At 36.6% G+C, this 25,053-nt stretch overlaps 1 protein-coding gene across 5 annotated transcripts in view; it reads left to right on the top strand.

Moving 5' to 3' along the window:
• The window catches only part of prkcz (protein kinase C, zeta), a 132,294-nt gene extending 107,241 nt beyond the window's left edge, over nt 1–25,053 (top strand). For all 5 annotated transcript variants that reach the window (XM_048208747.1, XM_048208745.1, XM_048208746.1 and 2 more), the window contains 2 exons: nt 10,283–10,398; nt 21,337–25,053. In XM_048208747.1, coding sequence (XP_048064704.1) covers nt 10,283–10,398; nt 21,337–21,424 — 204 coding nt within the window. In that variant the 3' untranslated portion in view covers nt 21,425–25,053. The remainder of the gene's footprint in view (nt 1–10,282; nt 10,399–21,336) is intronic.

Genomic DNA, 25,053 nt, shown 5'->3' with positions numbered 1-25,053 from the left:
TTCCTGTGATGGGTAGGTTTAGATGTAGGGTTGGTGTAGGGCGATAGAAAATATGGTTTGTACAGTATAAAAACCATTACGCCTATGGAATGTCCCTACAATTCACAAAAACAAACTTGTGTATGGTGTGTGTAATGAATGAATTAGTATGTGTAAGAGGAAGACTTTGGGTGGAATACAGTGAGGTAGAGACAGAGAGATAAAGAGAGAAAAATGAAAAGAATGAGTTTGGTAATAGACTCATGTTCAGGCTGCAATATACTGTATAGTCCCAAATAGAATCTGCGACTCAGTATTGAGGTTGAACCACTGCAGTCATGTCGACTATTTTAACAGTGTCTTTAGTACCTTTCTGGGTCTTGAAAGTGGTAATTAAATTGCTGTCTATGGAGGAGTCAGAGAGCTCTCGGATTTCATCAAAAATATCTTTATTTGTGTTCTGAAGAAAAACAAAATTCTTGCGGGTTTGGAATGACATGAGGGTGAGTAATTAATGACACAAATTTCATTTTTGGGTGAACTATCCCTTTAAGCCGCTTCAGCAAAGGCTGAATCTCATTTGATATTCCCTTTCATTTTTGCTGCTCGTACGGAGAATAACACCCACCTATCAATGACCACACACTGCATCCTCTCTTCCTAAAGTGTAGTTCATAAACAACTCATAGAGTTGCTGTAATCCTAGTATTTTTACTGTTGTTGTAATACCCCAAAGGAAGTTTAAACAAAAGGATGGAGGTTTTTAAAAGTATATATTCTTTAAGTATACTGTATATATGTGTCAACAGGGATTTCAAATGTTTTAGATACTACAAAAGTGGACAAAACAAAAACATTCATCACTTTATTATAGATTATAGATCATTATATGTTATATATCACAAATGTGTCACAAAATCTTTAGTTTGTATTTAAAAAGTCAGCATGAAATGGAAATTATCTCCATTATTTTTTAAATGCATGTTATTGATGAACAATTCAATGATTCATCCATGGATATGCTTCTCTTTTTTTTCTTTTTTTTTTTTTTCCTTGTAATTTTTAATGAAAATGTCAACTCAATCTTCTGGTGACTTATCTCTGGTGACGTATGCAGGACATCTCCAATAATTTTGTCTGCATAAACCCCGTCCCTTTCTTACAATCCACTGCAAGCTCTCATTCAAATCTGCCTTGATCCAATCAACAACCAATGGATTGAACCAAGTCCCCACCCTACATTTTTTTTAATATTCAATCAATAATTTATCAATAATGCATCACAATATGGAAGAAAAGATCTGTTGCATTTTCAGACTCTCCAATCAGTACAGAGAGTCTGAAACAGCATACAGATTCGGTCTGGGTCATAAAAACTGCAGAGGCAGCAAATGAGCTTTTTTCCCCCCACTACATCATCTCATACTTGCTTCAGAGACACAGTACTTGCACTGTGCATCTTCACATAACTGAGTCCTCAGCCATGCGTTCAGCTGCGATCTGTCGCGTTTTGTTAGCTGTAATTGCGGTTAGCGTTGGCTGGTCGTGTCCACCGTGTATTTCCTGATGTGCACTCAGAAGTTCAGCAACGTGGAAAGGAAATTATGCGCTCTAGAGTTCTGTCACTAACACACCATGCTTCAGTTGCTGGGATTTTCCGCCATTTTACCAGAGTAATGGATAAGTTTGGACACACAGACTCGCACACAACCCCCTGAGTTCCTCTAATGAACGGGGTTGCGCTACACTTGTTGTTAATTGCTCATGAATGAATGAAGACATTGATTTGATGCTCAACTGAAAGCACGTAGCATGTCTAAATTTTTTCCGCGTCTACACTGATATACCCGTTTCAAGTGGATATTTTCACTGCTGTGCTTTTTTGCAGTGTGATACTTCTTTCAGTTTGACCTTTTCAGTAAAAGCTGTAATTGCCATTTCAGAAATATTTCTTTTCATCTTTCTTTTGATGATTGATCGTACACACGTGTGTCTGGCGCCTATCTGTGATGAGTCAGGAGAAATTTTTCTTTCAGCTTTACCAGATGTCAAAGAAGTTTCTTTAACGTATCAATTCACATATATGGGTGTTTGTGAGTGCTTTTCGCCTTTTTAAGAAATAATCTTTTTTTTTCTTCTTTTTTTTGTGCACTAACATTTTTCTGAACCAACAAATGTCACTTTTCAAGTTATGCATTGTAAATAACAACATTCTGTTTAATAACATCAAACATTAGCAAATTATTTTAAGGCTAATTTCATAGCTAGCATTTTATGTATCCTACATACACACAATTAAATGACATTTTCATGTTTTGTTTACACAATTTGACAAAATTACAGCATGATTGGAAATGTTAAGCAATACAATATTCTATACCTTAATTTTTCTATACCAAGTACACTAGCATTTAAAAAAAAAAAAACTTTATCAGGGGCAAGTTTTTGGTCATTGTGGAATTTTTTTTTACATTTTTCACACTTCACACAGTATATATTGAAATATTTATTATTAAAGTTCATTAAATAATGTATTATTAAACACATTTTATTAAATAAATTATATAGTTTATTTAAAATTATTATTAATTAATATTAAAGTTAACAACTACTGTTTTAAGAATATAATAATTATATAATGGATTTAATATTTTAGAAATTAGAAGATTTTTTTTTTTTTTTTTTTTTTAGAAATAGAGAATTTAGAAAAGATTATATTAATACTTTATATTAATTATATATTATATGAATTAAATGTTATTAAATTATATGAATTAAAACAAAAAAAAAAGCTACTTAGCTACTTTTTTTTTTAAAGCATGAAGGAAAGTTTCCAACACAGTTTTAATGTGACCTTCATATAACAAACAGGGAAAAAAAATGAAATTTTTTAGTTTCAATAAAAATATGGTGACATAAGAGTGCCTGTCGTTGAAGTCTCACCCATATACTAGCTTGCAGAGAGTGTTGCGACTATTTTGAAAATGGCAGAGAGAATGAACCTGGAAATAGGAAATATAGAAAAAAAAGTCATGGAGTGAAGATTAGTGAAATGAGAGAAGCTCCAGTGTTCCTTTAGGGACTGTGATTTAGACAGTGAGAGACAGAGGGGGTGAAAGAGACGTGTGAGGCAGATTGCAAAAGATAGTGTGAGAAAGGCTTGAATGAAAAGAGGGAAATGATTTTAGACAGCGAGAGACAAAGTGGGAGAGAGTGAGAAAAGGAGAGAGAGATGAATGAGAAGAGGGAGGTGGACTGAGACGGCGAGAGACAAAGTGATAGAGAGCGAGCTGAATGAGGAAGCAGGGGGTAGACTGAGCGAGTGGGACGGGGAGAGAGACAGAATGGTGCGGCTGGTGTAAAAGCTTCTCTCCGCTCAGACAGATCCTCTTCACACCGTCTGCAGTGTGGGCCCTGGAGGGGAGACGCAGCAGAACTCTCACTCTCTGTGACGGCAGCATGGAAAGACAGATTTAGCAAGGGAGGCTGCACAGGAAGTCCACATCTGAGACCAGTCCTGACTATCATGTAGATCCTTGAGTGGGGAGAAATTGGTTTCAATGTTCTCTCTAATTTTTGTTTTTGCTGAGACCTGTTTGAATTTGATGATAAACAGTATACACTGTAAAAAAAATCCCAGAAAAATTTACGGTAAAAAACCGGCAGCTGTGGTTGCCAGAACTTTACCGTAAAAAATACAGTAGCAACGTAAAAAAAAATCTGTTAAATTTACGGTAAAATAACGTATTTCATTAACTGATATAATGTTAATTTACCAACCTAATGAAGTACTAATATCTGTTTTGTACCTTTATAATACACTGACAGTCACCAAACACAGTGGTGATAAGAGTCACATGATGAATCAAAGTTCATCACAAGCAGCTTTTCCACAAGCTGAGGAGGACAATACTAATATATAGAAGGTGCACACAGTGTCATTCACACACACACTAAACACCATCATGGTAACATGCATGAAATTTTAAAAATGCAATAAGCATTAATTTAACAACATTAGATGTAACACAAAACCCTAATGTACATAACTGATTAGAAAAAAATTAGAAAAACTAAGAAGAAACAGAGTTATTTCAACAAAAATATATCAAATGTGAAGTGTCACGCAGGGAATAGTGGGAATGTCAATTTACGGTTTTTCACTGTAAATTTTACAATGAATTGTTATTTTTCACTTCCAAAAACTGTGAATTTAACGGTATTTTACCGTAAAATTACATTAAATGTACCATTAGATCTATTACAGTTATTCACCGTATATAGTACGGAAACTTTCTGTAAACCAATTAACAGTTTTTCACCACAGAATTTTTACAGTCTTTTACTGTTAAAATTACGGTCATTTTTTACAGTGTATATACTGTACAGTAAAGTAAAGTCTTGAGATTGCTTGGGATTTAAAGCCTAATTTAAACCTTTTTTTAAAACTAAGAAACATTGATATAATGAATGAGAAATATTTCAGATTATTATACTAATAAAATGTTTGAAATTAGAAAAATGCTAAATGACACCACTGGGTGTTTGTTTGAAACTATTTCATCAAAACTAAGCAGATGGTATACTGTAGTTACAGCATCTAACAGTCCAGCTAACTGGATTATGCTAACCATCTGAACCTTGGGCACTTGATAACACATCACAAGCCAAGTTTAGAACCTGACCTGGAGTCAGTCTCACTCTTCACAGTGGGTATCGGAGGCTCCTCAGCTCACATGCTCATGTACAATTAGCTTGTGTCTTCCTCAAGTGGGAGAAAAAGGAAATATTAAAGAAGTTGTGGCTATTTTAAATTGCGTGAGAGCATGATGAATGCATTAACATGCTTTATACCTCATAGTCGTTGGATCAGTGTGTGTGCATGTGTGTAACAGAGCAATTGTGATTGTCTAAACAGAGAACTACTGTATCTCCTTTGATGCTGTGTGTTTATGTAGATCCTCTCCACCCTTTCTGAATTGTCTATACATGGGTTTATAATTGTGCATAATGCACAATTATTAATATTCAGACTGCAAATTGTAATACATAAATATTGCACAAAATCAAATATGATGCATAAATTCACTTGCACTTTAAAATATATTTTGGTGTATATATATATATATATATATATATATATATATATATACAGTACAGTCCAAAAGTTTGGAACCACTAAGATTTTTAATGTTTTTAAAAGAAGTTTCGTCTGCTCACCAAGGCTACATTTATTTAATTAAAAATACGGTAAAAAACAGTAATATTGTGAAATATTATTACAATTTAAAATAACTGTGTACTATTTAAATATATTTGACAAAGTATTTTATTCCTGTGATGCAAAGCTGAATTTTCAGCATCATTACTCCAGTCTTCAGTGTCACATGATCCTTCAGAAATCATTCTAATATGCTGATTTGCTGCTCAATAAACATTTATGATTATTTTCAATGTTGAAAACAGTTGTGTACTTTTTTTTTCAGGATTCCTTGATGAATAGAAAGTTCAAAAGAACAGCATTTATCTGAAATACAAAGCTTCTGTAGCATTATACACTACCGTTCAAAAGTTTGGGGTCAGTAAGAATTTTTATTTTTATTTTTTTGAAAAGAAATGAAAGAAATGAATACTTTTATTCAGCAAGGATGCATTAAATCAATCAAAAGTGGCAGTAAAGACATTTATAATGTTACAAAGGATTAGATTTCAGATAAACGCTGTTCTTTTGAACTTTCTATTCATCAAATAATCCTGAAAAAAAATATTGTACACAAATATTTTGTACAATTGTACACATTAAATGTTTCTTGAGCAGCAGATCAGCATATTAGAATGATTTCTGAAGGATCATGTGACACTGAAGACTGGAGTAATGATGCTGAAAATTCAGCTTTGCCATCACAGGAATAAATTACTTTGTGAAATATATTCAAATAGAAAACAGTTATTTTAAATTGTAATAATATTTCACAATATTACTGTTTTTTACTGTATTTTTAATTAAATAAATGTAGCCTTGGTGAGCAGACGAAACTTCTTTTAAAAACATTAAAAATCTTAGTGGTTCCAAACTTTTGGACTGTACTGTATATATATGTAGTCTTAAAAGAATAAGTCTTAAAAGTATTTTATTCAAATCGGCTCAATTGGCCAACATTTGTTTTTTTTAAAGTGGCGAATAGAAAGAAATTAGCTTTTCTTTTTTATTCTAGAACACAGATAGAATTGCCACGACATGCTGTCATGGGGATCACACATTTTGTGTGCATGTGTGATTTTTATTTCAGCCAGCTTAGACACTGCTGTTGTTTGAATGTATTAATAATAATTATCTATTCCTGTGACAGCAGATGTCTGTGTGAGAGACGGGTAGTTACACGTATTTGGTTTTGTATTTTTGCAGTTGTTGTTCTCCACTGGGTTAATCTTTTTTTTTTTTTTTTTTTTTTTGTGAAATGAAAGTCAAGGCTATTTTGGACTCCTTTAATTTATATTGTATTGCCAAAATCACATTCTTCAAAATATTTTGTGTTCTGCAAAAAAACAAAACAAAAGTGAAACATTGTAATGTATTAAAATCTGTCTCTGGTGACCAAAATCATGAAAAAAATCGCTGTAACTGTAAAACCTAACAGTGAAAATCGCTAAATGAAATAAGTTATACTTAAATTAGTCCAGCTAACTGAAATGATACTTAAAATTATTTAAAAGTTGATTCAACTTAAATATTTGTTATGTGAACTCAAAAAACAAATTAAATTAAGGAGAACTCAATCGAAATATGTTACTAGAAATAATATGCTGCATATTACGTTACAGAAATTCATTTAATCTAGTAGCTTACGTTTCTGGCTGACTACAACATATTTAAAAGAAATTTGAACTTATTCCATGGTTTCTAATTTCTTGTAAACAATGTTTTCTGAGAAAATAACATTTTTAACAGCTTAGGTTATGCTTTTATAGCTTTCATCTCCTGTACTGTCATCAATGCTTTGCACCAATGTTAGTTTTTGCTTAGTCCTCTTATGTAACTTTATCACTTTGAGTTTGATGAACTCAAACCATTTAAGGCAATCGGTTTCCATTTAAGTAGCTATGTAATAGTTAAGACTTAGATTTGTTACTTGAATTCAAACTGAATGAGTGAAATAAACTTAAAATTAAGCTTAAATAGTTGAGTTTACTCTAATGATTGACAAAACCAACACTAAAATATTAGTGAATCTAACTTAATGTATAAGAGCTTACAGTACTCATTGGTTTTAAAACTTAAATGGTTTAAGGCAATCAGTAACCTCAATTGGTTTGAGTTACCGTAACTTATCGGGTTTTACAGTGTACAAATCCAATAAGGTTGCATGCATTTGATTCAAAATGTGTTAGTCTGTGATCAGATCACAGTGCAACCCGGCTGCATTTTTGGCACTTTTAAGTGCTATTCGATTGTGATGCGATCACAGGAGACGTGTTAATACCAGGTGTCAAGGGAGCCATAGTGTCCGATTGCAATCAGCACCATGTCATCCTAGCAGATTACTAGTGAGTTTACGTTCATTTTGTCACGGAGAGGATGATGCGGGACCCCGACAGAGAGAGCGAGAGAACGGCGGGAAGTGAGAACTAGCGAAGGAGCTGTGTGGGAATAATCCCCTCCCACACATCAGTGAGAAGAGTCTCTGTGCATCTGGAAGGGTGTGCGTGTGTAATTGGTTTTCTGCTACAGAGACGAGCGTTAGCATGTTCCGCCAGGCAGGTTGCAGCCAACTGCGTCACGCCTGACTCTCTGGAGTCAATGGCCTCGGGAATAAAAAACACGCACACATGGCGGCTGGGCACCAATTAACATCTCTTTTTCCCCAGTGTGCCGTCTTTAACTCTCTGTAATGTCTCTCTCCACATTTGTTTTGCCATTACACTGCAATCCACACATACATAAAGGCAGAACATATTGCTCTTGGGAAAGAGTAGGATGACATACACTACTGGTCTAAAGTTTTTGTAAGAAACCTCTTCATGTTTGCAGTTAAAATGGTAATATTGTGAAATATTATTACAATTTAAAATGTTTTCTATTTGAATATATTTTCAAATGCAATTGATTCCTGTGATGGCAAAGCTGAATTTTCAGCATAATTACTCCAGTCTTCAGTGTCACATGATCCTTCAGAAATCATTCGATTCTAATATGCTGTTTTGTGCTCAAGAAATCTTATTATTTACTGTCAATGTTGAAACAGTTGTGTTACTTATTATTTTTGTGGAAACCTTGATGCTTTTTTTTCAGGATTCTTTGATAAATAGAAAGTTTAAAAGCATGAAATGTATGTCCTTGCTGAATGAAAGTATTTATTTCTTAAAAAAAGAATATTACTGACCCCAAACTTTTAAACGGTAGTGTATGTACCGAAGAATGACAGAAAAAGATTTGAAAAATTAGAGAAAAGAGGAAATTGAGACATGGCAGGCTCTTTTGATTTTGGTCACACTTTAGCAACCACCTAGCAACTGCCTAGTAACTGCATATTGAATATTCTGACAACCATATATGGGCTCACTACTCACAGTTTCTTTAATAAATGTAAAAAATCTATTTGCGGCCATTTGACAGACCGATGTGAGACATTAAGCTGGACTCATGAATTAGACTAAATAGAGAGAGTGAGATACTAGTGAAAGGAGAGAAGAGGGGCCATCTGTTCCAGTTTGTGCAGATCGGCGTGGAGTGGAACACAGCAGGATCATGTCCTCAAAACACACAGAGAACGTTAGCAAGGCAAAAAGAGTCCAAAATGTGAAAACAAACCTTATCTGACCCATAGTGTTGACGTCCTCAGAATCTGTGCTTAACATCAAACCTCAGCTTACAGTAAATACTCTGGTCCATTTCTTTCTTCTTTCTGCCCTCCATTACTTCTCTCTTTATCCCTCTCCACTTTTTGGTCTTATTCTCTTTCATTAAAAACACCCTGAGGTACTTCAGAACTTCCTCACACAAGGACCATTCGCCCTCTATTGGTTTGTTTCAGAGTGTTTTAATGCCGCGAGTAATGGAATATTAATGGCCTTTAGAGAACAAACAAAAATGGATTGCTTTTGTCTCTTTTTTGTGTGGAATGGATGGATGTCACAGTGGCTCAACCATTTATATAATATCATAAACATTGGCACATATGATCTGGTCCAACTTTTAAAAAATCTGTTTTTGATATGAACTTGCTTGGACATTATGCCCTTCCAAGATGGTGGAGTCAAGAGAAATGTTGACTATAAATTGTATTTCTTGTATTTCATTCAATACCAAAAAGTATCAATGAAAACTGTCATTCTTATATAAAATGTACCAGTATTTTTGTTCCCAATGTATTTTATGCTTATGGACTATATGCATGCTTGCAGCTTTCTCGAGATTTAAATTTGTGCCACACCAGAAGCCATTAGAGAAGCCCAAACCGTGGCGTAGGACTGCACGCGACTTTGCAGTTTCTGAACGACTTCGTCCTCATCGTCAGTCCATCTGTCGCTTTTTTTTTTTTTTTTTAAAGTTATATTTATGGGCTTTTTGTGCCTTTATTCAGATAAGACAGTAGAAAGCAGACAGGAAAGCATTGGGCAGAGAGAGGGGGCAGGATCGGCAAAGGACCCCGAGACGGGAATCAAACTCGCATTTGCGACATGTGTCGGCGCACTAACCACTAGGCTATCGGCGCCGACATTGGTCGTATTTTTAAAACTCTGTTGTTGATTCGAATAGCAAACAACTCAACGCACTGCAATAGATTTTTTAAAAAAAATTGATGGTTGAAGTAAAATGCTGCATGGAGTCAACCAAGTCCCACCCCCGAAAGTTCCAGAACTTCCAGAAAAATTCCAGTGGAATTTTTTTACCCGGAACTTCATTTAGACCCTGGTTCCTGCGGTCAAAACACACCGAGTACCACCCCAAAGTTCCTAGTTCCTGGGGAAAGTTCCTGCGGTGGAAACGCGGCTTAAGGTTCCATGTAGAACCTTTAACATCAATGTAACCTTTCCATTCCATAAAAGATTCTTTATATTCTACACACTTTTAAAAAATGGATCTGTTAAGAACTGTTCCCTGAAAGGTTCTTTGGGGATCCAAAATAGTTCATCTATGGCGTCGCTGTGAAAACCCCCTTTTGGAACCCTTATTTTTTTAAGGGAGTGTATTGGAATCAATTGTAAATTCAGTCACATGCTCATGCTATGTGTGTGGCTTCCTATCTAGAGTGTCCCAAATCGTTCTCCACTAATCAATCACTTTCTCACTTTTCTCTTCTAGCTGGAACAGAAGCAGGTGACGCCACCGTTCAAACCTCAGATCACAGACGACTACGGTTTAGAAAACTTTGACACGCAGTTCACCAACGAACCCGTGCAGCTAACACCAGACGACGAGTAAGTATTGAAAAATGTTATGGTTGGCCGAAGGGCATTTCATTACCACGAATGATCAGTAAAGATCTACGACAGAAGAATCACTCCACCTGTTTTCCAAAGACCTGTTCAGTTTCTAAAAAACGCTAATACGACTGGACTCGTGTTTGGTAAAATATGTCCACATTTGAATTATGAAAAGACAAACTGGCATCTTCTTACACACCTTAACATCTTCCAAATGTTTAAATGAAAATTAAAGTCAGTCGTCACTTCTGCGGAATCCATCTCGAGAGCGATTATGTAATAATTTAACGACTTCAAAGTTACATGACTGCACCAGCAGAAGATTTAGGCGTTTAATAACGGGGGTTTCCACTCAGCTTGATTCTGCTGGTCAGGATGGTGAGGTTTATGTCTAAGATTCCCCTTCAGAAGTGAGAGCGAGATGAAGTGAAATGGTTTACCCATCTGGAGGCTATCGTCAAGAGGTGGTGATGTCATATGGAAACATCCCCTCTGGAGTTTCTGATTGCTTTACAGTATGAGTTGCGCCGAAAAGGGCCACATTGAAAAGGAGGACAAAGAACAGCTCTTAAATGGCCGAGAGGCATTAAAAACCATAGATTCAGGTGGAAACTGGCTTTAATCAATGTGAAGTGAGTTTCTAGGGGGGCTTTTAAGCTTTCAAGTCTTTTCTTCAGTCGCTCATTCATAAACTCGGTCCTTTTGAATACCGCTGTGATTAAAACAAGTGCTAAAATAAGAGGCTAGTCACTCAGCGCACAAAAAATGTGCATTTATTTGATGGTGGAGGATTGTAGGTTGACTCATTGCATGTCTGAATACATTTGGGTCAGTTGTTGAGGTCTCACCCCATTTCTCTCAAGAGTTTCTTCAGACATTCCAGTCATTCTGCATGGAGGACAATCACGCCAGGCTTTGAGACGTATTGTTCTGTAGAGGTGTATTTCTCTGGAGAGGGACTCCGGTCTTCACAATGACTTTTATATATGGCTGAATTTGTTATTCTGATTTGATCCATTGAGACAGACGGCCCTCAATCTACTAAAAAGGATTCCTGTTTTCAATTTACATTAAATGGAGCTCCAAAAATGCAGCTCAGAAAGAGTACGGCATCTTTAATTAACAACGTGATTTAGTACCATGACTGAAATTTAACCAGTTATCGCCAAAATCTGAGGGCCGTGCATTCAAAACATACAATGCTTACCAGGGTTATGCAAAATTTTGAATTGAAGAATTAGCTCCTCTTTAATTCATGAGTGTGAATTTGAATTAAATTGGCCACAACTCTATCTATCTATCTATCTATCTATCTATCTATCTATCTATCTATCTATCTATCTATCTATCTATCTATCTATCTATCTATCTATCTATCTATCTATCTATCAAACTAAATCAATCTATCTATCTGTCCTATCTTTCTGTCGTTGTATCATTCTCTGTCTATCCTTCTATCTGCCTGTTTTAAATAAAAATTTTAATTCTTTTTAATTCTACTTCCTTACATTCAAATTCAAACACTTTGTCCTAACCAGACGCAACGTGATAAGAGTTTTTGTTCAGTGATACGCATTGATTCTATTTTAGAAATGGTTTTTATTTCTGTTAAGTCGCGGGCTGAAAGCGACAATGGATAATTGACCTCAGATCTTGAAAATAAATTAATAGAAACAAGAAGGTTTAAACTGTGATCTCAGTATTAAGTGTATTCTATGACAAAGTTTATGTCAGTCACTCATTATGTATTTTGAATAAAGTGAAAATGGTGTAATATTTATGAATTTGACAATATACTTATCTATGTGGTTGCTAGTGTTGCCCGCCCACACACTGTTCCGATTGGCTGTGATTTTTGATTGATTTTCATAGTCGCGTCACGCCTGATGTGGACAGACAAATTGCTTGTCACTGGAATCTACTCACGTTGCGTCTGGTTAGGACATGGTGTAATGCTTTCGAATGAGGTCGTCCGATATCTTGAGGTGATTTAATATCTTCACTCTCCATGAGAAGCCCAAGATGCACCTCGAATTATGAACACTAACCGTTAAGTACACAATCATTGCATTCTACAAGCCGATTGAAGTCAATTTGTCGGTAAACCTGTCATTCATAATTAGCAAAACACAAGTGGGCCGCAGTCAGATGAACTGACAGACAGTAATCTATAGAGCCACGGCGGGTTCTTAGTTCAATACGAGATTTTCCAAGCAGGCTTCAAAGGAACGCAGCAGCCAGACACTTCAAAAGCAGAGCGAGCTCTGGAAAAGCCTGACGTCCCACACGGTGGAGGAGAGGAGGAGGGGGAGGAAGTGATGGAAGCCTTTTTTGTTTGACGGATCTGGCAGACGAAAAAAGCGGGTGGTGGGGTGAAATCCTTCCTTGTAAGAGATTTAGTCTTTTGGATTAAAGGAATGTGCGTCCAGAGTGGGATGTGTCTCAGAGCGCAGCGGAAAAGGATGAACTGGAATCCGTTGCGACTAGAGACACGATTGCCTTTTACATGCTCACACAAACGACTTATAAAAGAACTTGGATTCCCAGTGTATTATTATCTAGTTTAGTTGACTCCACAAAATTTAGACAAAGTACACTACCGTACAAAAAAAAAGTTTGGGGTCAGTAAGATCATTAAAGGGATAGTTCACCCGAAATTGAAAATTGTGTCATTAATTACTCACCCTTATGTCGTTCCAAACCCGTGAGACTTTCGTTCATCTTCGGAACACAATGATCTTTTTGATGAAATCTGGGAGCTTTCTGTCCCTCCATAGACAGCTACGCAACTGAGACTTTGACGCTTCAAAAAGTTCATAAAGAGATCGTAAAACTAATCCATATGAATTGAGCGATTTAGTTCAAATTTTCTGAAGAGACTCGATCTCTTTATATGATGAACAGATTTAATTTAGGCTTTTATTCACATATAAACATTCATCAGCGAATATAAACAGAAGCTCAACCGAAACTGCTTGACGCATGAGAACAAACCTCTTCCGGAAGCTCAAATGTGCTGCAGAACACACGAGAATGAACCTCATTGGTTCTCATACGCATCAATCAAACATGCTTGAGCTTCCGTTTACCACAACTGATGTGTGAGTTGATGAATGTTTATATGTGAATAAAAGCCTAAATTCAATCTGTTCATTATATAAAGAAAAGAAAAATTGGATTAAACTGCTCAATTCATATAGATGAGTTTTTTACGATCTCTCTTTATGAACTTTTTGAAGCGTCAAAGTGGTAGATGTGTAGCTGTCAATGGAGGGACAGAAAGCTCTCAGATTTCATCAAAAAGATCGGGTTTGGAATGACATGAAGGTGAGTAATTAATGACGGAATTTTCATTTTTGAGTGAACTAACCCTTTAAATTGATCAAAAGTGACAGTCAAAACATTTATAATGTCACAAAAGATTTCTATTTCAATCAAATGCAGTTCTTTTAAACTTTCTATTCATCAAATAATTCTAATAATAAATATAGCTGCAAGCAGCAATTACGGGGCCAAGCACAAAAACAGCACAATAAGCCAGCCAACATGGCTGTGAGCATCAGACCAACTGCAACGGGGAGCAATTAAAGACCTATTAAGATCATTTTAGGGAAAAGAGCTGAAAAATTATCAAAAATGAGGATTTACTGGTTCATCACTTTTGACCAATAGGTGGCGGTGTGACCAAATTAATGTGGTATGGTCAGAGTGAGGTGACAATGACGCTTGCAAAGTTTGGTGTCAATATGTCAAAGCATTGCAGAGATACAGCTTCAAGAGTCATTTTTGCATCATACCTCAAATTCTTTGCTCTGGTATACGAAAACGGTTTGACTTGAAATCCATAACTTTTTGTCGGCATGGTCTGAAGATGATACGGTTCAATTTTGGTGAAAATCAGAGCAACGGTCTAGGAGTTCGAAAAAGTAGGTTTTTAAAGAAAAATTATATGGCGGACAGGAAGTTCAGCCGACTTTGTCAAATTTGATATCTATGTTCTCAGCATGACCCAAGGAATCTACCGAGACCAGTTTCATTAGAATCGCTTAATATAGTCAAAAGTTATTAGCATTTTTGTAAATTTTGTTTTTGTAACTTTTTGACCACAAGGTGGCGCTGCACCAAAACTTTTTGAGTATTGTAAGGACATGGTGCCAAAGACACATACCGAGTTTCGTAACGATACGCTAATACGTTCGTAAATTACAGCATTTTAGCACAAAATTCAAAATGGCCGACAGCCAAAATGGCTGATATGTAAAAGTTTGATATCATTTGACTCGGCATGATGCCCTGAATCTAACAAGACCAAATTTATCTCCGCACCAGTAGGTGGCGCTGCGCTGAAACACTGCATGATGCCTCAGGTCATGCTTGTGATGACATGTACCAAGTTTGGTCTGAATACAATAAAGCGTTACGGAGATACAGCCTTACGTCTATTTTCGCAAGCGCAACATTAAATTTGTTCGCGTGTTTTTCGAAAATGGTTTGAGGAATCGACTAGAATTCCATAACTTTTTGTCGGCATGGTCTGAAGATGATCTGGTGCAATTTTCATGAAAATCTGTGTAACGGCCTAGGAGGAGTTCGAAAAAGTAGGTTTTTCAGATAATTCAAAATGGCGGAAAAATTTTCATGACAGAAAATGACGTCATAGGGTGCGTTCGAATCGGCTTGACCCAAGGAATCAGAGGAAAAAAAGAAAACATTTTGTTTCTAGCCCTTACGGTTCAAACGTTATTAGCATAAACATAAGTGCAACTTTGGACAGCTGGTGGCGCTAGAGGGATTGAGTTAGAGACTCCAAATTTGCTATGGACAAATGTCAGACTGTCCTCTAACTGTGTGCCAAATTTCACAACTTTCCCGCAAGTGGTTTTATGGGCTGCCAGGACCCACTTTATATTAAGTGGCCTTAACTACTGTGTACTTACATTTAAATTAATCATTTGATACAATGCACTTATTGTGTACATACATGTTTTTACATTGTACTTATATTTTAAAAACACCTGCATGTAAATACATCTGTAATTAATTTCTGTAATTACATTTATAATTACACTGTTTGACCCATCCCTTACACCAGGGGTCATCAACTATATTTGTCCAAGGGCCAGAATTTTTCTCTGCAGACACTGTAAGGGCCAGATACTCGTAATATAAAATAAAATTCGAATTGTATCCTAATATGTTATTATTTGATATACTAATTCTAATTCCAAATGTATTTTATTTTTTACATATTACCTGTACTGCAGCAAGCCACCAGGGGGCGATAGCGATATTTTAGGCTTCATATTTGTGAGGCTGTCAAGCTGTCCATCACTGTCACGCAATTGTGCGCTAATCCCAGGCAAGGAAAATTTTGACATTTGTGAAAAAATGAGCACGTGAAACAATAAAAGATGTTCAATGAGAGAACGCGTTTATCGTCATTCTTGACTGAAGGCAGGCTATGGCACAAGCTACTTTTCAGAAGGGTTTTTTTTTTCTCGTTAGATTTAAAAATAAATAAATATGGAACGGACCCGAATATTCAAATATTAGTTCGGTGGGTTGGTATTCGATTTGAAAATTTGACATTCGAATATTTTTTTATTTTTATTTTTTGCACACCTGGGATCCCCCGCGAAACGATTCTCATTCCCCCTTGAATAAGGCCGGCGACACACTGGCTGCGTGAGCGTCTCAGCTGCGTGGCGTGTCCGTTTTTATTTCGGCTCCCATATTTAACAGGTTGGAGTTTGCACACTGAGACACGCGTCTCAGGCGCGCTCGAGCCACGCGGAAAACGCGTGCATGCTAGAAATAGAACCGACGCGTGTTCCAGCAACGGGAGTGTTCAGAACAGCGGAGTTTGTATGGACCGAAGTACATGTCTGAGCTTGTGTTTTGTTGCTTTGACACTGTGGAAAATACAATAATAGAAACAAAATGTATTAGCATTTTTACCCGTTATTATCAATCTAAATTAATCTCGTTTTTAATTTAACTTAATTTCGTTTTTCTTTATTTAAATTTCATTTTTCTTTATTTAAATTTCGTTTTTTCTTTATTTAAATTTCGTTTTTGTTTATATAAATTTCGTTTTTTCTTTATTTAAATTTCGTTTTTTCTTTATTTAAATTTCGTTTTTCTTTATTTAAATCTACCCTTACTGTGCCAATTTGTTAGTCAGAAAAATATTAGACTACCTTAAAAGTATTGCTTAATTTAACAGACCTGTGTGTGTGCGTTTTATATCACTAGTGCAGTGTCCGTTCTCGGAGCATAAGCCCTGCCCGCATGAGGTGCGCCGCTTCCCGCTCGCGCTGTTCTGACTGTAGTTTACTAAAAGTTTATTAATTCTGAATGTGTCGCGTCTCGCGTGTCCATCTATATTGCACCAAATGCGACACTGCACTGCCTTGTGAAGTCGATTGGATGAACGGTTCTCGAAATAATAAAAATGCAAACGGACATACAGACACAGATTCCTGCCTTTATTAGAGAGAAAAATATGTTCAGCCCCTCTCTCCGAAGAGTCGATGTTCATTACTACCGAAGCTTCGAAGCTCAAAAAATGGTATTCGGACCAGCCCTAAACTTTTTTCCTCTTACAAGGCTATTCCTGAATTCAGTATTATTCTGGGGGCCGGATGGAAATCTCTGGCGGGCCGGATTTGGCCCGCGGGCCGCCAGTTGACGTTGCATGCCTTACACCTTACCCCTACCCTTAATACCACCAAGGCTTTCCCTAACCTTACCCGTATCCCACCTCAATAGCAGCAAAAGTGTTTTGCAATTCAATATGAACCCAATAAGTACATTGTACTTAGTTTTTGATGTAAGTACATAGTAGTTAAGGCCACTTAATATAAAGTGGGACCGGCTGCCATAGACTTCAAGAGGAGAAGAAGAAGAAGAAGAAGAAGAAGAATCAAAAATAAAAAGAACGCCAACAGATACATTAGGTGCCTCCGCACCTTCGGGTCTTGGCCCCTAATAATAATAACACTTTAGTATAGGGAACAGTTTTCACTTTTAACTAGTTGCTTATTAACTTGCATATTGGCTGTTTATTAGTACTTAAAAAGCACATATTAATGCTTTATTCTGCATGACCATATTCTACATCTCTAAATCCTACCCCACACCTAAACTTAAACACTACAACAACAACTACCTTACTAACTATTAATAAGCAGTAAATTAAGAGTTTATTGAGGCAAAAATCATAGTTAATAGTGAGTGTTCCCCATGCCAAAGTGTTATTAAAAAAAAGAAAAAGAAAATCACAATTCCCAGAAAAATATTAAGCAGCACAACTGTTTTTCAACACTGATAATAAGAAATGTTTCCTAATCAACATATTAGAATGATTTCTGAAGGATCTTGTGACACTGAAGACTGCAGAGTTTTATAAAAATAAAAAAGTTATTTTGAATTGTAATAATATTAACAATATTACTGTTTTACTGTATTCTTGATCAAATAAGTGACTTCTTTCATAAACATTAAAAAATTGTACAGACCCAAAACTTTTGATAGTGTACATTTGTAATTGCACCTCATAAGTCTTTTATTTACACATACCTTTCATTTAAAGTAACGTCCTTTCATAAACCAAATGTTCTCATTGCCTGTCACAGTAGTCTTGTTTTAAAACAAAGGTTGTGTGGCAAGAAATGTACAGTCTTAATGCAATCACAGGTTTTAAATGAACAGCTAGCTGTGTTAGAAGTGTTATCAGTTTGGAGTTTTCTCTCTCTCTCTTTCTTTCAAATAAGCTCCACCTTGTAATTCTTTTCTGAAGAAACATTTGTGCAGTAAAGAGGCTTGTTTATTTTGGTCAGTGCCCAGAATGTCCATCTTTCTGTGTTTCTTCCTCTGTGGCATCACACATTTCCCCCCTGCACTGCCTTTGAAACCTGAGCCTGATATTACGGCATAGAGGTGTCATTCATGTTATTTTAGGTTTCACTCTTGCTGGAGGCATTTCGACCCCACACACACCCACATATAGTCAAGTGGCCCTCTGAGGACTTTATTCAAACAGACACAGCACAAACACAATTGGGCACTGATCCCGGATCTGTTCTTGCAGAGCTTGTTGGAGAGGAGAATTGCCCTCCGTGGACCTTGTTTGACAGAACGTGATAAACTAGTTTTGAATCGTCTCAGCATTACGCCATAGAAGAGGTGGAGCGTTACAGCGGTGCGGTATCCTCAACAGGCTGATAAAATAGATCAATGGATTCCTGAGGTTCTGAAGACCAAGAGGTCTGATTTCAGCAAGAATGTTACCATCTCTTTAGACATATAAAGGATCGTTGCCAGTGCAGAAAATAGCCAAGAGGAGAAAGACGCCGCTGAATTTCTCAATTGTACTCTAGTGAAATTCTGTCTGCCCACTGCTGTAGTTAGAGCCTCCTTTGTGGTTAACCAGCCCCTCGACGCTGATGTTGTTTCTGTTGGGCAGGCTGCATTTACAGATGTGCTCATAAGTTTACAAATCCCCTGTAGAATCTATAAAAAAAACAATAATAATAGATGCAATCTTTCAGTACTTGCTTTAGAAAGTAAGATTTTTTTAAAGGTCCCGTTTTTCGTGGTTTTTTGAAGCTTTGATTGTGTTTATAGTGTGCAATATAACGTGTTCATGTTTCGCGTGTAAAAAAAACACAGTATTTTTCACATAATTTACTTATCTGTATACCGCTGTTTCCACTGTCATAAAAACTGGCTGATGACTTCCTTGTTCTATGAAGTCCCTCCTTCAGAAATACGTAACGAGTTCTGATTGTGCCAGCGGTTCCTGTGTTGTGATTGGACAGCAGCTTAGCGAACCTTGCCCGGAAAGGTCACGCCTCTTACCATAACGTGGAGATGCACGCGCTCAGTGTTATTGTAAACATGTCTTTAATTTTACAATATCAATTTGAGCCGGAATCAGACCCGGTGATTGGACTGCGGGATGAAAATAACAGCATTTCGACGACATGGCGACAAACACACTCTACAAACGCAACTCTTGTGTATTCCTGTGGGCGGAGGTTAGTCAAAAAACTGTTTTAGTGACGTCATTAAAGAAGGAAGTAGAGGGATGTAGTCCAAACTGGCCGTTCGATGTAGGCGACTTCTGTTAAATAAAATATCTCGCTTGGCATTGAACTTTGAGCTTTAAAATTTTACAGATTTTATTTATACTCTAACAACAACATTACACACTAACTAAAGTTTGAAACATGGGATCACGAAGAACGGGACCTTTAATGTTTTTGAAGGTCTTCTATCCTCACCAAGGTTGCATTTATTTGATCAAAAATACAGTACTATTGTGAAATTAAATTACATTTTAAAATAGCTGTTTTCTATTTTAATATATTTTGAGATTTAAAGGGGTCCTTTATTATGATTTCACTTTTTTAACTTTAGTTAGTGTGCTGTTTGAGCATAAACAGCATCTGCAAAGTTACAACGCTTAAAGTTCAATGTAAAGGGAGATATTTTCTTTCACAGAAATCACAACAAATGGCTGGTAGGGACTACAATGAGCTTCTTCCTGGGTTTGTGACATCACAAACCCCAAAATTTACATAAACCCTGCCCCAGGGAACATGCAACAAATGGGGTGTGGCCATGTTGGGCTGCTTTAGAGAAGAGGAAAAGTTGTTGTAGTAGAGTGTTTGGCCGTGTCGTCATTTTACGCCGGACTTCTTCGCAAACGAGGGTCAATTCAACACTGGAATCAACTCCACAGCAACTACATAAATTTATCCACTAACCGTTCAGAAACATCCAGTTGCATTCTAAAAGTTGTAACTTCTTCTTGAGTTTCTCCATCAGTGTCGACTCCGGTTTGAACAACGTAAGGCTGAACACCGTTACTGACAATCGTCATTTTGGCTGCGTGAGATTCTCCAGCTTTGTTGTTGTTGAGCAACCAAAGCACAAGCTGTTAAAGCTCCACCTTCTTCTGGAAAGCGTCCGGGAACCGCAGCTCGCTTGCATTTAAAGGGACACACCCAAATAGGGGCAAATTTGTCAAGCTATAATAAAAGATCTGTGATGTATTTTGAGTTGAAACTTCACAGACTGGGGATACAGAGAGTTATATTACATCTTGTGAAAAGGGGCATAATAGGTCCCCTTTAATTAATTTCTATAATTTTCAGCAGCCATTACTCCAGTTTTCAGTTTCACATGATTCTTCACAAATGATCTTATTATGCTGAATTGGTGCTCAAGAAATATCAATGTTGAAATCAGTTGTACTGCTTAATATTTTTGTGGAAATAGAAAGTTCAAAAGAATAGCTTTTATTTGAAATAGAAATCTTTGTAGCATTATACATTCTTTACTGTCACTTTAATTTCTCTCTCTCTCAAAAACATCTTACTGACCTCAAACGTTTGAATGGTAGTGTATATTCCCCAAGAAAATAACTTTATTTATAATTTTTAATTTAATTTTGTGGAAAAATATCTTCATTTTTTCCAGTTCAATCAACTGTTGAACAAAAAAAGGAATGTTAAAAATCACAGCTGTATTTAATCACACTGGAAATAGAAGGTCAAATTGGGCACATATTCAAAATTCTCTTCTCGACAATGTTCGAAACTTGGTATTGTTGGCTCTTGTCGCATTATTGTCTCCTTGGGGTAAATCACTTTGCTGTTTTCCTCATTTGTAAGTCACTTTGGATAAAAGCGTATGCTAAATGAATAAACGTACATGTAAAAGATGTGATGCCAGCAACTAGTCCTTCTATGCAATACTTATTAGCACCTATCAGAAATTCAGCTGATCTAAAACTACACCTTCTTCCCTTTAGCTTTCAATTTTTTTTAAATATTCCCCACATTCTTTGCTTTAAGCCACAGTACGGGGCATGTACAGTTGAATTGTAGCTCTTCTATTAATAATGTTGGTTTCTCTCCTCAGGGATGTGATAAAGAGAATAGACCAGTCTGAGTTTGAGGGATTCGAGTACATTAATCCTCTGCTGCTCTCCACTGATGAAACCGTATGAGGGAAGAACAATACGGCCGATGTTTCTCTGCCTTCGGCTCCACGAGACTACTACAGCTGAGTTTAGCTCAGACTATGTGTTCACAGAGAAGACTTTTCCTTCAAACTGCGTTAAAGACAAAAAGCAACACTAAAAGACTTCAAGTTTCTGACCCTCCCTGAGTTATTTTGGGGTTACACTGGAAGAAGAAACGACTGCAGGAACTTCAGAAAACAAATTCAGAACTATTCCCCAGATTTCAGCTGTTGATTGTCTTCCTGCTTCCCAGCATCCTCTTTAATTTCAACAACCATGTTTGTGTGAGTGTGCGCGCACTGTTGCCTGGGACTCGAGTTAGCTCCATCTGTGTGCCTGCGTCCTTCTGAGACTACATTTCCCATCAACCCTAGCTAAATATGACAGTTCTAACTTAATGTGCACTTTTTTATTTTCTGTTCGACTTTTTTTTTAATTCTCTTTAATCTTGTATGAGGTGCGTCCTCAAGCAAAACAAGAATGTATAATGTTTAAAAGTAAATGTTGTATTATAGTGTAGGTAGCCAATCGAAGAATTTATGATGCCTTCTATGATGCAAAGTGGCACATTTTAATTAATGACCATGATGGTTTCCTAAACAGTGGGTAGCTGTGCTTCAGACCACAGGCTTTTAACCACCCATATGTTGATTTTACAGAGTAAATAGGAGATAAAATGTGTTTTTTTTGAAGAAGTGCCTCAAAGATCCAAAATTCACCATGCTCCAAACTGCTCTGAACTCCATGTTAGATCGGAGTTGATTTTCCAATGCACCATCCAATGAGAAATGTGAGCTGCAGGTGTTTATTTTGTTTTATTTTATTTTTTTAATCGACATAAACACTGATACATACGTTGAAACCAAGACATGAAGGTTAGACACTGAATAATCACAAAGCCCAAATACATCAGACTGGCAGTAATATTACCAACCTAAACTCATTGGAAAAATCTGCCTTTACCTACATTTTTGCAAAACTATATATACATTTCACTACAGTTTCCATCTGAAATGAACACTTTTCATGCAAATTATGATTACAGTGGCAGATTTTTGATTAATAAAGTCTTATTTTCTAGCAGTTCCTTGCACAATACTATGTTACGACCTGAAAAGACTTTTACCATAGTGCATGATTTGAAAACTTTTTGACGCGTGCAGTACGTTATCAGCTCCATATGGCTTTTCTGATACAGTAAACTTGCTTGGTAGCTCATCTGGTACAGCATTGCATATGCGGGTAGATGTGGAGTGCTTGGGTATGAGTCCTGTGAAACACGCGTCTTGATAAAAGAGCTCAAAGACATGTAGAAGAAAGCTGACCCTATGACTCACAGTTGGTTAAGTTTAATAACTAGCTAGACCGCCTTCTGTATTCAACTTACGAAGAAAGTGTAACTGACATCGGTCTGGCGAAATCTAGTTATTTTACTTTATAACGTGTTAAATATGGATATCTTTCTTGCACAAACGCATCGCTTCGCGTCAGAAGGCCTTTATTAACCCCCTGAAGCCGTGTAGAGTACGTAAGCAACGTAATATTTTGCAAAAATGTTGCCACAGGCACGATTTTCCAATGAGCCTAGGTTTAATATTATAGTAGCATTCTTTACAACAGCACACTATATTACTCAAATGGCTGCTCCTCACTCCGATAAGGGGATTTTGTGTTGTTGTACTCATGTGATGTGTCAATAACATGCTTTTGAGATGTTGTGGAAGGCGAGAGAACACAAACAAGGGGTTTGTACATCATGTCTCTGGTGTTAATGTGGTGGTAATGTGAATCTCAGATGACCTCAACACAAGGGGGAACCCATTCAACCCATTACAACACTCAATATAAAACACAATTAGCACAGAATGCTAATATATGCTTATATAATTTGTTGACAGGCTGTGTTCGGAATAGAATTCTAGCCTACTACTTGTAGTAGTATATGTTGTATTCTGCTATTTTTACTAATAGTAGGTGAAACGATTTTGTCGATAAACATTAGTATGCTACACTGTCACAAGGTATCTTGTGATGTTGCATATAAGCAACTTATAATGGCTGTTTCATAATCTAAAATGTTGTGTAAAAATGCTGTTTGACAAAATAATGAGCCAAAAAAGATTGAAATTGAAGGTCAAGTTTGCGCATTGCATTCTGGGATACATTCTGCACTGTGTGTCTTGGCAAATGTAGTAGATCATCTGGGTATCCCGTGCATACTGTGAACAGTATACATACTGCAAAGCTGTAGTGAGAGTAGCATGTTAGTATGCTATTCCGAACATAGTCATATACACTTCTACAAACTTTTCCTCTAGGGAAACACAACTAAAGCATAATGTCTCTTAAAAAGCTTTAAATTTCACTTCAAAACAGCCAATCACAGGCTAGCTTGACTGATTAATCCCTCACAGTGATAAAGTATGGTGTTATTAAGCAACTAGATATGTTTTCTATCTTCTGTTGCATTTAATCTCCCAAGTTTTGGGTTTTTTATTTGCCCCTTTTCTTGAAGAGTGAAGACGACACTCTTAGATGTGAATGCTTTGAAGAAATCAGACCTGTATGAAGAATTGCTGCCATGTTAACAGGATTAATTAGCTGCTTTTGTGTCAGACAGTAGCGAGATTAGCAGACGGGCTAAGAACAAAGAACGGCCCAGGAGATAACAAGCGTGACGAACGTAACGATAACGAGGCAGAGAGAGCAAAGCCAGATTAGCCCACCGTGTTTTCAGCTCTCTAATGAAAAGCTGGTACAGAAACAGCCACCAAATTTCCACTCTTTATGAATGATATATGGATTGTTTATGACAGAAACTTCAGGTCAATGCAAACTGCCAACAAGTGGCATTCGAGTATAGTTTGCTGGTGCGAATTTTCAGGTTCGTGACGTAAAATTTTCCTTCATTTTCATTCCTGTAAAGTGATGATTATTCGTACAAGCTGTTTGAATAACAGGTACTATATAGTATATTACAAAGGACCAAGTAATAAACCATCTTCATCCGACCAATCTAATTTTCCACCAGCTCAAGCTAATGTACAGAATCCACATGAAACGGTCAGATTTATGATTGTCCTTTGTTTTGGTTTTATTCATGTTTATATTTGAACTGGAATAAGTTTAGCATAATTGTAAATATCTGTAATTTAAACCTTCAAATTTTCACAAAAAGAGAGAAATAAATCTGTTTCTGCACCATAAGAGATCTCTGAATCAACTGTCCCAACCGCTAGTCTCAAACTTAGAGCCCGAGACTGCAATAAAATACAAGTTCCTGTCCCTGAAAACATTTTTAGGAAGAAATTTCCATTATTTATCAACTTGCCAAATACAAAAGCCGCCGCAAGCCGTTTTCTGCTTTTCTTTCTTTTTCGGTTCTTTCCTTATGTTGAGTCCAAAGCAAATTACGCTCTTATCAATGTGCTACAGGGGAATACTTTTATATTTGAAGTGTTTGTTTTATAAATTATTGTAAATGAAAGCTCCAGTAGAGTTTCTGTGGGCTGAGGGGAAGAGAGAGAGATGTGAACATGTCTTTGGTTTTATGAAGTTAAGTCTTAAGCATCTTAGATAACAACTGTAAATCAGTAAATGTTCATTGTAATGAC

Source organism: Megalobrama amblycephala, linkage group LG12 (assembly GCF_018812025.1).
Source record: "Megalobrama amblycephala isolate DHTTF-2021 linkage group LG12, ASM1881202v1, whole genome shotgun sequence".
Lineage (NCBI taxonomy): Eukaryota > Metazoa > Chordata > Actinopteri > Cypriniformes > Xenocyprididae > Megalobrama > Megalobrama amblycephala.
The sequence above is the reverse complement of the archived record's forward strand: the minus strand, read 5'-3'. Positions and strand labels throughout refer to the sequence as shown.